Below are 14,738 nucleotides of genomic sequence, written 5' to 3'. Positions count from 1 at the left end.
ATAATGTTGCCGCACGTGCTTTATGTTTGAACAGAAATGCAAATAGGTTATACAAACAGAGTGTATGAAAGAATTACTCCTGCTTCCAAGCTGGACATTCTATGCCAAATTCCCAGTCTCGGTATCGCCTTTCTATTATTCTAGGCATTCAGCCGTCTGCGGCCCACCAGGAAAACACATGCTTCTCCATTTTCTTTTTCTTTTAACCTGAGTGAAAAGCATTCAGTACACGCTCACAGCTGTTGGTTTCAATTTGATGAACAAATGAACTGAATAATAGCCAACTTGCTACAATTTCAGTATTAATCACAAGTTATTGTCACAAACTTAATTGGATGCCATTTTGGCCAACAGCAGGTGTCTTTTAATAACGCTGTTTTAATAGTGTTTTGGCAATTATGAATTAAATCGATTCGTGGAAAAACAATTTAACATGGATTTGAGAAGACCTTTATCACACAAATAATTATGATTCCACTGTTTCTGGTAAAATTGGTTTAGGAAAATTAGTATAATAGGAATGTGTTTATTTTGGAAACAAACCAATTCGCAAAGGAAACTTATGTTTGAACATATTAAGTCAACCATTAACAATCCCTCATTGTATGTTGGTCTTTGTGTTTGAATTTGTAAAATATGATTTGTAAAACATGATGACATGAAAAGACTTGTTTTGTAGGCTCAGATACACGAATGCGGCAGAACTCACATCTAATAACACTTAACATTAGGTCTATTTAGTAAGTGCAGATTCACTCAATCCAGTCGCTCAATTAAGCGCAGTTTTGCCATTATAATACGCAGAATGTATCCTTTTCAACCAACCTGGGGCCATACGTTGTGAGGTTCAAATCAATACCAAATCAAATGCTCGTGTAGCCAAGAGATACTCTGCAATTAAGCGCGATTGTTGCAATCCTTCTTATGCATATAAAAAAAAGAGTCGACATCATCAAAGCTCGCTGCCTTTGTCAAATAATATATATCCCCCTTTTCATCATTTTACAAGAATAATATATTAATATTAACCCTGGCGTAGTACATTGCAGGAGCTGATGTTTGTTTTCGTGACCGCTTTGATGTGATGGTCTGATATGAAGATTAATCGATTTTTTTTTTCTGCATACGTTTAGTTATCTCTGATTCGATGAGTTAACCCAGTAAAAGGTTTGTCTTGAGAGTGCATGCTGCATCACGGATCGGGGGGGGGGAGAAGAGAAATGTCCTACCTTGGAACATGTAGGTTCTTCCATTTGAACTGAGAATCATTTCTTTCTGGTATTTTGTTTTGGCCTCGAGTTCTCTTAGGTTTATTTGAAAGTGGCCACTGTCAGATGTCTCTGAGTCGCTTTGGTATTATGTCCTAATATGTGCTATGGTTTAAGAGAAAGTGATGCATGTTTGTGACTCATGAAAGGAGGTTCATTAGAGTTCAAATCCTGACGTTGAATGTCCCTAGGCTCTGGTCGCTCTCCTTTCACCTATATGTCTATTATCTGTCTTAGCATTGGCTGGGGATAACCTGCGATAGACTGGATCCCCTTCAAAGGGAATATAATCGTTTCAGACAAAGACAAGCATGGGCTCTGCTCGGGAGAGACTTTACTTGCTTACCGGTAAATCTTTCGGCTTGTTTAGCTAGTGCCAGAAGTCGTGTCCAAAAGCCAAATTTGCTCACTCCCGTAAGGCAATTATATCGACCAAATGAACTATTATGAACATGTGTGTTTGCCTGTTACTATAAAAAATTGTTTACATTAAGTAGCTGAGGCGCAGTGGGATAGATTACCTCGAACACCTGCCATAATGCGGAGATACCTAAAGTATACATAATTTATACCAAACTAAACACCCACTCGTTTGCAATCAGCTTTTATAAGGTGTAAAACAACTACAGCCAACCAGAAAGAGCAGTTAATCATAATATTATTTCACTGTTCAAATGGTGGCTCTCGAATCGAATAACATTTTTAGAAAAGGGAATTTTTGTCGGCAATTTTGAGGGACGGTGTTTAGGTGCAATGGTTACCGCCCGATAGTCCGAGGGTTCCTTAGTCCGAAGGCTCGTTAGTCCGAAGGGTTCATTAGTACGACGATAGAAAGGTTAAATAATCCGAAAGTTCGATAGTCCGAATAGACGATAAGGTTCGATAGCCCGAATCGAAACAAAACGTTCAATGTCGATTCTGACTATTGAACTTTGCATGCTTTTCGGATTGATGAACCTTCGGACTATTGAACCTTGTGCTTAATTCGGACTTTTAAACCTTCGGACAAATGAACCTTCGGATTATCGAACCTTCAAACCAATGAACCTAATGGACTGTGAAATTTATGTCATTTTCTGACCAACGAAGCTCCGAGTATAGGAAATGTGTGTGTTCGGACTATCGAACCTTCGGATTGACGAACCTTCGGACTGTTGAGAGGTCGCCGGTTCGGTAACGAGTAGCGAAGGGGCGAGTATTCTTGATATACGAGCATTATGCGCTGACCCCGTTTTAATTGCGCTCAAATTCACACCTCTTCGGGGGGATAAAATGAAAGGAACGGAATTCAGCGTGACAAACGTGGACAGCCTTCATTGGTTCAAATTGCCAACGCTGACGGTATTGACCGAAATGAACTCAATCGCTGGGGAAAAGGCGGCAACATGCTGACCCAGAATTTTGGAATAGATCCTTTGTAAAATGCCCATGCTTTAGAGGTCTCTTTATTGATTGGTTTCTAAATAGTGAGGTAGCTTTCGCCGATCAGAATTGGCCTCTGGCATAACGCACTGACACAATTTTGCTTTGTTATGCATTTATATTGTATCGTATTTGTATTGACGAATTGGTGCTGAAACTTGATAGGGATGAAATGGGGTTGCGACTTGCTTTGAGGCATAGCGTTAATTTGATTAGATTTTATCTTATTACTATTGCATAATGAGTAAATTGCAAATCAGACGAGAAGGAATATTTATAATGCATGATGTACATTTTGGTATAGCGTAAAGATGGCAATGAGTTAATGAATTGTTTAAATGCGCATGACTTTTGTGTCGTTTCGACATTTCTGTACCTTAGTTTCACATTTCGCATCTAAGTCAAATTTCAAGGCACACCTGATCAATTTTCTGATCAGGTACCTCATCAGAAAATGTTTGTTTCGCAAAACCAGCTGGGAACAAGTCACACACAGTACCTGCATAACGTTTTCGCTGGTAACCTGTTTTTGCTGATAGCAAACATTTTCTTCAACATTAGGTTTTGCCCCTCTCTGACGTATAAACACTATATACTCAGTATGTTACCTCCCTAGTGACAGTTGGAAAAATCACTCGGGTGAGACTCGAACCCACGACCTCCTGCTTTCTTTGTTCGAAGGAAAGTGAATTTGGCCCCGATGTTTGTAATATACCCTCCAATATTTACCCTCAAGATAGGTTAATGTGTCCTGCAAGCCCTCGCCGTTGATTGAACGCGTACGCGTAAAACGCGTATCGGAGGCACGCTCAAGAGTACAAATCGTTGTTTCATCGACTTCGAGATAAAAACCGGACTCCATTCCGTGCCGGGCAGCGCGAGTCAGTGCCCGGATACGATGATGGATCGTCCCCGCGGAAAAAGGGCCGTTCTCAGTCCCGCAAATACATCGTTAAATATTAATTCTCGGATTTCATTACAGGATGTGATCTGTCTCATAGGGACCATCCGATACGCAGGTGATGTAGAAGCTGCATCTTAAACATCGAGATGGAATTTTATACTAGTGCTTGGAGGCTTCGCACCCACAGCAGTGTATTTTTTAACTGAGTGGCTATTTTCAGTACTACCTTAGTTATGTTTTCCAATGAGTTATCGAACGAAAAGATCGGCCCGTGAGAAGTATAAACTATTTAAACTGGTTCAATTCCGAATTTGGAGTGTCCTGCTTCTTTTTCCAACAGATTGAATACCATATATCAATATTTGAGCGTTTATTACATTATGAATGCAATAATAAATTGTCAACTATAGATTACGGAGCGTAGTGAGTGCCTTTACCTGTATAACAAGTTCCCCCCTGATTTGTAATTAGAGACAATTCTGTCAAATTGCACAGATTAAGCACAGATTTATAGGCTTTTTTGAATTAGCTGTTGACAAATGACGTCATCTTGTCTTTCCCATCCACGACTCAAGTGTAATTGCTGTAGAACCAACACTAAAAATGTTCGCTGCATGATTTGTAACTCTATCTTTCGCTTTGATAGTATATTTATTAAAGTTAAAACTTGCCAAACGACGGGGACGGTTTGTCGACTCAATGTTTTCATGTATCCCAGCATCAGTATATTTGTGTCGCCACTATTGGGTTTTCGTGTTTTGCCTGCTACCCGAGGCGTGTCATTTTTCATTAGTTGGGCTAAATGGAGGGTAAAGAAAGCCATTAATTTTCCGGGCGAGTGTCTGTATCTAGTTATACTGCCAAACGGTCCATGGTAGCAACATGGGGAAATCGTAACAGTTGTGGATGGGTAACCTTTGATTGCAAAAACGGCACAGTATCGCCGGAGCCTGGTGTTACATAAATCATGGAGCTGTGTGACTTGATGAAACCGTGGAGCTATTGATAAAACATAGGGTTTTCGGAAGTTGTGGTCGATTTTTTTTGTTTTTTGGGTAAACCATGAAAATGAAGACAAATGTCTACACGCTATTGAATTGAATCAGATATTGAGGTTAGTGCACGAAGTAACTCGTGACAATATAATGGAAATAAATGGTTTCAATAAATTAACGCCAATGCACATTAATTTGTCTCGCGACGACAGGCGTGAGTTTCGTTTATGTTGTGGATATGACAGTTATGATTACATTTTTTTTTAATGCAACTGCCTGTGGTTATAGAAGAAGATGCTTAAATATAGACCATGTGCGGTAAGGCGGAGTTATGGGGCAATGGTTTTGTATCACTTGGTTAGGCATAAGTAAAACTCTTGGAAGAAAATATATCTTCCGATTGGGTATCTGCAACGGTAACGGTCTATGAGTCATTACAAACAACTTATGAAGCACACAGTCCCTATCTTAATCGCTTCTCGCCCAAATTTTTGTTGACTCATTGTCAAATTTCCCCTTCCGATTTGCCTGAATAAATTGTTAGAAACGGGAGGAAATATCTCGGGCTCGGGAGAAAGGTCTTGCAGGATCTGTTAAAATATGTCATCCGGATTCATGCTGGCGAGTACTACACGGGTGAATCTTATATCAAGGTAACTCAATACGCACTTGAAGATGATATGACTTGGTATATTCAACAGTGGTAGTGCAACCTGCTTGTTGAAAGGGGAGCCTACTGATCCTTGCCATTCCTCAACTGTTTTTTACAATGCGTTTTTTGCCATTTACCTAAGGTTCTGTTACAAATCACGAATGCGCCAAAATGCCATGTCAATGTTTGCGTGCCTTCGAAACACATAAGAGGCGCGTTTAGATACGTTCGTGACGGCATTAAAACTAAAGATATCCTCTTCCGTAAAGATACTCCAAGGCATGATAGGAAACAATATAGCTCCGGCAGCAAGATCGTATCCAGGAGATTGAGCTCAAGGGTATTCACCATATTGTTTAGCTGGGATGACCCACTCAAATCTTGTGACCAAGGAAGATTGGTGATGAGAAGGAGCGCAAAATTGCTTTGTAGAGTTACCTTGAGTGACTTGCAAACTTCCCAAAGTTCGTTTGCAGTTTGTCTATATTGTTTTCTATATTATTTCAAAAGAGCAATTCCACGACCACAACTGGAAGCCGTTGCTGAGGTGGAACCAGATCAATGCGCAGGTTTTAGCGCACTCAATGTTCCTTCGACCATTATGATTGCTACAATTCACGCGCCCCAATTTCACCACTTATCACAAAACTTTACAACGTGGTCATGTTTTTTCAGGTATTATAGAGCCACTTCAATGAAAGCGTAAGGTACGGTTGTGTTAATTCTTGGGAGAAACGTTCCGTGACCAACTCGGTATTGGCTTCACAATGTGGTCTATTGAAAGTTAGCGTGTCCAAACATGTTGTCTTAGACCTTTAATAATGCTTGTGTTGTTTTCCCCCCTTTTATAAATTTCGTTTATAGTTATGTGCTGCGGAGGTGGTCAGTAACAAGGAGAAATACGGCACCTTCGCCCGCACCTTTCCCACCGACAAGCAGTTCTCCAAGTCAGTCCTGACCCTCCTCCAACACTTCGACTGGCACGTGGTATCCATCGTGGCCGCCAACCAGCCCGTCTTTCAGAGCATGAAGGCCAGCCTGGAAGAGGTGTTCCTGTCGCATGACATCACCATCATGAACACCCGGGACTTTGAGTCTCCGTACTTTGGCTTCGTCATGGATTTCATGAAAGACACGACGCTGGCTGATATCATACAGGAAACCTACCAAACGACTAGAAGTAAGTACTTTACACCCTAAAGCGTTTCTGGTCTTAGATTGATCGGGAATCCGGGTTTTATATGACCTAATACATTTCCTGGTCAATAATGACGCTTTCCTGGTCGAAATGACACCTCATTTTTCTGGTCAAAATGACAGCTTTCTATAGAAGTTTCAGGGTCATTTTAAACAGGAAATCCTTGGAACAGTGTCCATTTCACCAGGAGCTTTTAAAGTGTACCCCTTAAATAACAGTTTAGCGGTATTGGATGATCCAGATAAAAATGTTTGGACTTCAAAGATGTGGTATAGAGTTTGCAAATGAACCGTTCGAAGTGGTTTTTCTCTAAATGAGAAATGAGAAGATGTTTGCTCTATGTTTCAGGCCGTAATCTTTGATCGACTTCAAGAGTAAACAACGCCTCTAGTGTGATTAGAATACTTTTCTCAGTTTTAAAGACGGTAATTTCACATGGTGTTGGCCTAACCGCAAGCTGTTTTTCTCCACCATGCATTCTTGCGGTGAAAAAGTTAGCCCATGGCATAATTATTATTGCGGGAAATGGGTAATTGGGAGACATTTCCATAGACTTGTGCACACAATGTTTCCATCTTTAATGTTACCTAACCCCAATTTACCTTATCATACCGCCACCAATTTTGGTATATTCATGTTTTGGACCACGAGCTGTTCAATTATAGAGCATTCCGTCCTTTTCTCGTTACATTATCATAAAAGCACATAAAAATCAGTGTGCACTTTCATTTCAACCTTTTTTGGGGGGAGCAGGGCTACGAGGATGACAACAATCCTACTTATTTTGTATTTTCTTCGCAGTTTACATTTTTCTGGGAGAAAACTATGAGTTGCAGGCCTTTATGGAGGAATTAGACGCCAAGGGACTGATCGACAGTGGGGAATATCTTGTCGTTACCGTCTTCAAAGCTTCCCTCAAGCCCGAGCAGAAAGAAACGTTCTTAACAGGTAAAGACGAAAGATGAAAATGCATGAATTCAGGTAATCGTATTTTCCGATTTTTGTTTTTGCTTTGGGGATCAAACGATTGCATCCATAATGGAAATCTTCAGTAGGAAAGCACTTCAAGGGATTGATGCATATTTGAACAGGTTTTTTTCTGAGTTTGTCGTTATTTCGTTTGCCCTTGTTTCGTTTGCCCTTGTAAATACTCATGGGATTTCGGAGTTTACGTATGTTTGGATCGATCCCATAACAATGCAAGGTTTTGCAGAATCTTATTACCAAGAGTATGCTCTTTGCGCACTCCGATAGGGACAATCTGAATACATTCCCTCTAATGCTTTTTTTTGTTTTTGGCGGGGTATCATTTCGGCATCAATTGGATGTGGCTTTATTGGTTTCTATCAACACGTGTTGATAACCCAGTTCAAACGATACCGACCGTTAAGTGCTGCGATGATGGATATGGCGGCATTTGTACGGACGATGCTAGCTCCAAGTAGGATTAGTTCAGAAATATTCAACAAAAGATAATCTATGTCTTACTTTGCTTTGATGCTTAGGCCTCTGCATGTTATCAAAGTGCACGGTTTTTAGTGATTCGTCAAACTCTATTTGGCGGTGCTTATCTTTTGCAAAATTCTAATCGACGTATGTCTCATCTTCGCATTGACGTTCTGGCTCCTGTATGTCTGTTACATAAAACAAGATACAGTTATCTATCAATCCTTAACCTTTCCTGCCGCGCTCTCGTAGTTGCATACATTTTATAGACGCTATCGGTCTGTCTAAAAGTAGGGTGGATCATTTGTCATTTGTGCATTTTGTTTTTCGTTTGAAGCAACAAAAGTGCTCAAAATTTAAAGACTGATACAGCAAACCAAGTACAAACGCTACCGAGATTATGAACATGATGTAAATCAGAAAACATAATGTACATGATTTATCTTCTTCTTTTTCTTTCTGGTGAGATATTCATGATTTGCAAAGTCCCTACACCTTTAAAACATAGAGAGCAATCAAGCACAACATGATGGCTCATCAGTCGCCGCGTGGCAACAATTTTGCGAACTGGTTTAAATTGGTTTATCCATTTGTTTTCAATGAGCCTATATCTAAATGCCCACCTCTTCGAATGAGAATTGGTCGTCCGCTTTTTTTTTAAAATGGGGTTGTGTTCTTGAGTGAGCACGTATGTACAAACGATTCTAATCTAAGACACGACCCTTACATTGTTCCACATTTTAAGTGCAGTCCTCAAGCTCCTAAAAACCGGAGGGCTGGCGATATTGTGTCTGTCTGCGAGAGATCACGGAAGCACTTTAGTCTGTGGCCATATAATTGAGCTGGCTGTACACGCTAGACGCAAGATTACAGTCTCGAGTCATCAGGTGGGCTGTCGGAAATTAACTGTTTACCGTGGGTTTGTGAACGGAAAGGCAGGTCGGCCCTCCCTCGGGAGCTGATGTGTCAATCATGGGTGCGTTTGGAAGAAAAAAAGGCTAAAAAACAGGTAAATTCACGTGTGTACTTTGGGTTATGGCTGGAATTAGGTTAATAGGACGAAGATCTAGGTCTGAAAAAAATGGCCTTTTGATGCGACTATGGCGCAAATATTGTCACATATTTTTTGGCCTATTGAGGTTTTCATGTTCTCAGTTTTTTGTTTAAGAAAAATGCGTATTGCGTTTGATGTGATGATGTTTGATTAAGAAGTCATTTTAAAACAGCGGCAAGACCTTCGGTACTGAAAACAAATGCATCTCTTTATCATGATCTAAAATCAAATTATTTAAAGACGATTGATCGTCTCGATTTGGCGATTTTGGCAGGTACTCTTCCCTTGCAATATATTTCAAAAACACTGGTCGGTTTTGAGTTTTTTGGGGGGCGGAGGTTGCGGGATTTAGGAAGGGGAACCAAACCCGTTCCCATTTGACAACCTTATTAGGCCTACATTGAATATCACAGTTTACCCCTTCGCAATGGTAAAGATTTTGGCAGATTATAAAGGAAAGAAAGGTTCCTATATAATAGCAAACACGCCTTTGGAGCAGGCTTTTTTAAGATTCACCCCTACATCATTTCAAATATCCAAACCATGCATTAATAAGAGAATAAATGTGTGTTTGGCCGGTTTTAAACACTATGTTTAATACCGGTTGGAGTCTTGATGCTGATAATTATCCGAGCCGAGGCAAATCAAAACTTGTCGGTCCAAAAGCCGAAACAAGTAAAAAAATATATATATATTCAAATTTCCAACGATTTTTTTCAACAAATTTACCGTTTTTCGAAACAACCTTTCTAGAAAGCAGAAAGCAGCTGTGCCGGTGTATTGTGAATTTCGGACTATGAAATACTGACTCACTACTCGTATTGCGCATGCCTACGTGAGGATTGTGAATGTGAACGCTCAACCAATGAAACGGTAAAAGGCACCGGATTCATAGGAATCCAAATTTCATGTGATACTGGAAAAGTGTTTCAGACCAGCCAGCCGGTCTAAGTTATCAACCGTTTAAAACCGGCCATGTGACGGGCTCTTAACCAATAGGAATTGGTGAACTGTTTTAGGTATTATGAATTAATAATAATACAGTGGATTTTCCTAAAACCATATATTTTCAAGATGGAGACAGATGTATCCGAGTTTAAGTCCTTTTTAAAATATTTCGGGACAGAATACACAATGTTACCTTTAATTTGTAAGCTATCCAGAATCGAGGAGAGTCAAGCGAAATGTTCGTTCCCTTAGTACGAACTACGAAGGAAATGGGGAATCACGTTCTGTCATGTAGACCATTGGGAACTTCAGAAATCGGTTGCCGGAAGGTAAAGAATCGGTGTCTTGCACACGCTCAAGTGTGCGCTCAAGTGTGCAAGTGTACATTGACACTTTTTTTTTATTGCTGCCGAAACACGAGTCAAATTTTTATTTGGTTAATATTATTTTGCATTTTAAGTGGCTGGAATCGTGATCAAGGATGTATTCTGAGGACGTGTTCTAGATAAGGGTCATTCAATGTCCGTCTACCAGTGACTGACAGACTTGACAAGAGGAGCCATTTTTTTTCATTTTAAGTCTCTCTGGTAAAGGGGCCGTATTCCTCAAATGTGCACTATAGCTGGCAAGCTTCGGGATTGCCGTACGTGGAGGAGAGGAAAAAGCAAGGAAAACTTCCATACTAGACGGGGAAGCCCACAGAAGTATAAATGAATTAAACCCATCTGAAAGGCGAGGAAATTAAAGTACCGCCGTGTCATGTCTTCGCTGTTACTTGAAGATGTTTGAGAGAAGACGTTAGAACTGGCAACCTTGTGATTTGATTTATCATTTAAAACAACCTTGCAAACGGAGAGGGAAGGTCGGCAGAGCATCTTATCCTTAGTGAGGGTCAGAGGATTAAATGCAATACACGGATAGAATGGCACAGAGGGGGAAAAAAGGACTTTGGAACTGAATAAGCAAAAACTCTGAACGTCCAACATTACCATACTATATAGGCTAGCTGTTCCAGTTATACAACACAGAGGTTTGAAAACATGTCACTATAAGGACATCTGATGAAGAAATGAATATCAAATCGGTGACTCTTCGTGCAAGTTTTCGTCTGGTAGATCTAGCATTTAACAAGGGGAATAAATTTGTGATGGAGCTCAAGAAACTTGAGGTTTTAAGTGAGACCTTGTCGCCGAAAATGCACCTGTCAAAAGGTACTTATGAATATTGAAATGTGCCCCTGAACGACGTAATTTTCCAAGCACAGTGCCCTAGAGTAGTGCCTGAGGGCGTGTGAGAAAGAAATCACAAGCCCTCGGGAAAGACTCGAACCAACGACCTCCTGCTTACTACGAACGATTCCTTACCTGATGACTTACGTCGGATAAATGCATACAAAGCCTTAAAATGTACACCTTCGTGACGGTGACGCAAAATTCCCGGAGTCGTTTGCAGTAACTGCTTATATACCATGATCGACCCCCGCAAGCTGGGTTGTACAATGCGTATACAATTACTTTTAGGTAGTAATACAGCATTTACTTTAATTTGCTATAATTTTCAGTAATGGCTGGATTTTTGGGGTTAGTATTTTATTGCAACTATTGTTACACTGACCTGTTAAAAAGGTTTTGTGTTCATAGAAGACAAAGAAGACAAAGCTTGAAGACAAAGAAAAAATGCTGTTCTTGTAGTCTGGTTCCCTGACCCTACTTCAGACGAAACGAAGCAATTTGTAGACGTCTGGGAATTGTCAGGTTAGGGAACCAGACTCTCCGTTCACTGATGTGGACTAACTAAATGTGGACAATTTGGGGCATATTTGAAAAAAATATATATCAATTTTCGTTCGGATTTCGTTGGAAATTGATACAAAAGTTCCCCTATTCTTCAAAATGACAGCACACTAGGTGCAATGATTTCACAGGATTCTTGAACTGTTATTCACTTGCAGTCAAGTAAGGTATTTCATAATAATTCGGGCGATTCACAATGCAGTGCGCCACCAAGAGTTTGCCATGGAGAGGGTTTTTTTTTTTGATAGTTGCAAATGTTGTACATTACCTACCAATCATTAAACACAACCCTTTTCCATTTCAGCTGCGGATATTAAGATAGATTCGTACCGGCCGAGGCGAGTCAAGTACTTCCAGTCGGTGCTGATGCTCTTCTACACCTCGGCTATGAACCCAGACTTTGGTACATTCCAGGAGAGGGTCGTGTATTATCTACAGCAGCCGCCTTTCAACGTAGACATCACCCACTTGACAGAAATAAACTTGGGACCTATAGTAAGTCTACCTGGGATTATTTTGGCAGTTCAACTGAACGGACTCAGTAGTTTAATATTCCAGTGATGATAGAGGCCGTTAATTAGGTAGTAATACTCATCCCGCTTGCACCATTCAACCAATGCAACTTGCCCGGGTGCTCCCCGATTGGGAGTGTGACTGCAAAAAAGCAACTAAGGTATTGTCCACATTGGTGTATTAAATAATAATATTTAGTTTCTTTAATGTTTTCAGAATAAAAGCTGATTAATCATTTAACCAAAAATATTAAGTCTTTAAAACTACACATCGCGTCGTTACGGCATATGCAATCTCGAGCTTATAGGCTTCTGCGAAACTTACCAAGGCGCCTATGATAAATTTAACATGGCTTTATCTCTCAGTTAACACTTGCCACTCGTAACTTACTTCGAAACTTATACCGAAGAAACTTGACTATACCGAAGAAACTTGACCCTCACGTGTCCCCACGGGGTGGACGTGGGCGCGCTTGAGAGGAGCATGTCACGTTTTGAGCCCTTTGATGAGACGTATTCCGTAGTTAGAGTATACTAGAGAATGTCACACGAAGAGCATCATCTCCAAATGAGAAGTGGTCGATTAAGTACTTGTGTTTGGTGTTGTCATCGAGTCATCGGTCACAATTCAATCACAAGTCATTCGCAAGACATAGTTCACGGCACGTAGGCCTATATGAGACCGGATGGCTTGTGATCGACTTGCGATTCCTTGATTATAAGTCACCTTAAAGAACTTTCCCATATCCTCTATACATTGCACCCTTCATTAATAGCTCACGTTCAAATTTGTTTATTGCTTACACATGTATAGTGCTTGAATATAAAACTATGAGCACCCGTCCACAGCATCGAACAAATCGAGTTTCAAACAAAAAAACACTGATTTTTCATCAATGAAAAGAAGTCTCAATGTCGTACCCTTAATTTCGAACTTTAGTAAGTAGGAAATGATCACACATCTCATGTCTCCAAATACTCTGTCTTGAAAATGCTGCAGGCATGCTCTTAAGCTCTTCACTAGATGGGGCTCTAAAGGCTGCTTTCGATCATTCACGTTCCGTGTAATGGATTCGTCTCCGTAGTCTAGACGCTCACCTGCATCTTTCATCGGTGCTCTCAGCAATCTCGCATCGTGATTGAGGCTCTCGAAGACAACGATGCTACGAGCAAGACACTATCTCGAAATCCTAGTATACACATCCCCACTTCATCATCGCTGTGTATTAACATGAGTGACGTCGGTAAACGTCTATCACACTGTAGACGTGCCCTACGGAAACGCATCCTAGAACCGTCCTTCGGTTTAAACACTCCCGGCCGCTTATTAAGCCCCGAGTCCATCTCGACAGTATAACCCTTTCGAAACGTTACCGGATGCTGTGTAATCTCACCTTTACGTCAGAGCTTCAATTTCACACTCTAAACAGTTTGTGAACCCGGAAACCAAAATCAATACTCGTTCATTGAATGTGTCTCCAAAAGAATCTCATGTCACATCGGGGCAATTTGCCGGGGAATTGGACTGAACAGAATGCAAATGGTAATTTCACATGAAATGACTCAGTAGGAATGTGACGATGGCTCTCCAAGCGCACTCCTTGGTACTATGGTCAATTGCATGGACTTGAGATTGTTTCTTCAAACAAGACATCGTCAATTGAACGGCTCTTTGACAAGTTCAATACGCGCATGCCCAGCCCACGTGAAATTTTCAATCCTTTCATATTAGATTGGTCATGTCTGGTCCATAAAAATGTCCACATTTGCAACAAAACTGGTAGTCCTACTTGTTTACAACTTTCTTATTTGTCTTCCAAAGCTTATGTGGATGAGAAACATGTGACCAATTGATGGACGATACCTCAGGCATAATCTATTTGATGAATTGATAAACGTGATCTGTAATTTTAAAGGCATGCATGGGCCATGATATTGCAGTGAGATGCTGTCGCTAACTCTCCCTTTCTCGGCGCCACCAACTGCATCCGATCGGAGAATATGATAGAACTGAAATAAGTATGGGAGATACGGAAACGCAACACGAAAATAGCTGGCAATCACATCCTTCTTTTGTGTGGCTATTTCACTGCTGACAATGTGCAACTCTTGTAAAAATGGCAAGATGCAAGATTTTCGGTATGCTGAAAAAGGTTGAGGTGTTCGGCGACACATCCCAAGTCTCACACTTCTCTAACACTCGTATCATTTCTGATGGTCCCTAAAGATACCTGGACAGACGTCACATCCTCGTTTATGTGTCCTCAACTCCGAATAGCATTGTAACAGCCTGCATGACCAGGGCTCTCTATTGACTTAGCGCGCCCCTGTCCGTTAGAATTATCCGTCGACGAGAGATGAGCGAGTTCAAGCGGCCGATTTCGACGCGGGACTTCTGCTGACATGCGACACACGAAGTATCTTGCCCTTGACATATCAAGCGCGCACCTGCAGGGGTTCGGGCATTTTGAGTAAAATGTGATTGTTGGCCAGCATTCGAGTTTATTGGTTCGTCTCTGAATTGGTCCAACTCCCTTCCGTCACAT

General features: G+C 40.8%; 1 protein-coding gene across 1 annotated transcript in view; it reads left to right on the top strand.

Annotated features, from left to right (window-relative positions):
- Window positions 1-14,738, top strand: part of LOC119734712 (guanylate cyclase 32E-like) — a 73,381-nt gene that overhangs the window by 14,377 nt on the left and 44,266 nt on the right. Inside the window, exons 2-4 of the mRNA XM_038208251.1 lie at window positions 6,106-6,421; window positions 7,241-7,387; window positions 11,985-12,175. Of these exons, the coding sequence (XP_038064179.1) occupies window positions 6,106-6,421; window positions 7,241-7,387; window positions 11,985-12,175 (654 nt within the window). The remainder of the gene's footprint in view (window positions 1-6,105; window positions 6,422-7,240; window positions 7,388-11,984; window positions 12,176-14,738) is intronic.

The sequence above is a fragment of the Patiria miniata genome, unplaced genomic scaffold (assembly GCF_015706575.1).
Source record: "Patiria miniata isolate m_02_andy unplaced genomic scaffold, ASM1570657v1 HiC_scaffold_28, whole genome shotgun sequence".
Lineage (NCBI taxonomy): Eukaryota > Metazoa > Echinodermata > Asteroidea > Valvatida > Asterinidae > Patiria > Patiria miniata.
This window is presented reverse-complemented; position numbering and strand designations above follow the sequence as displayed.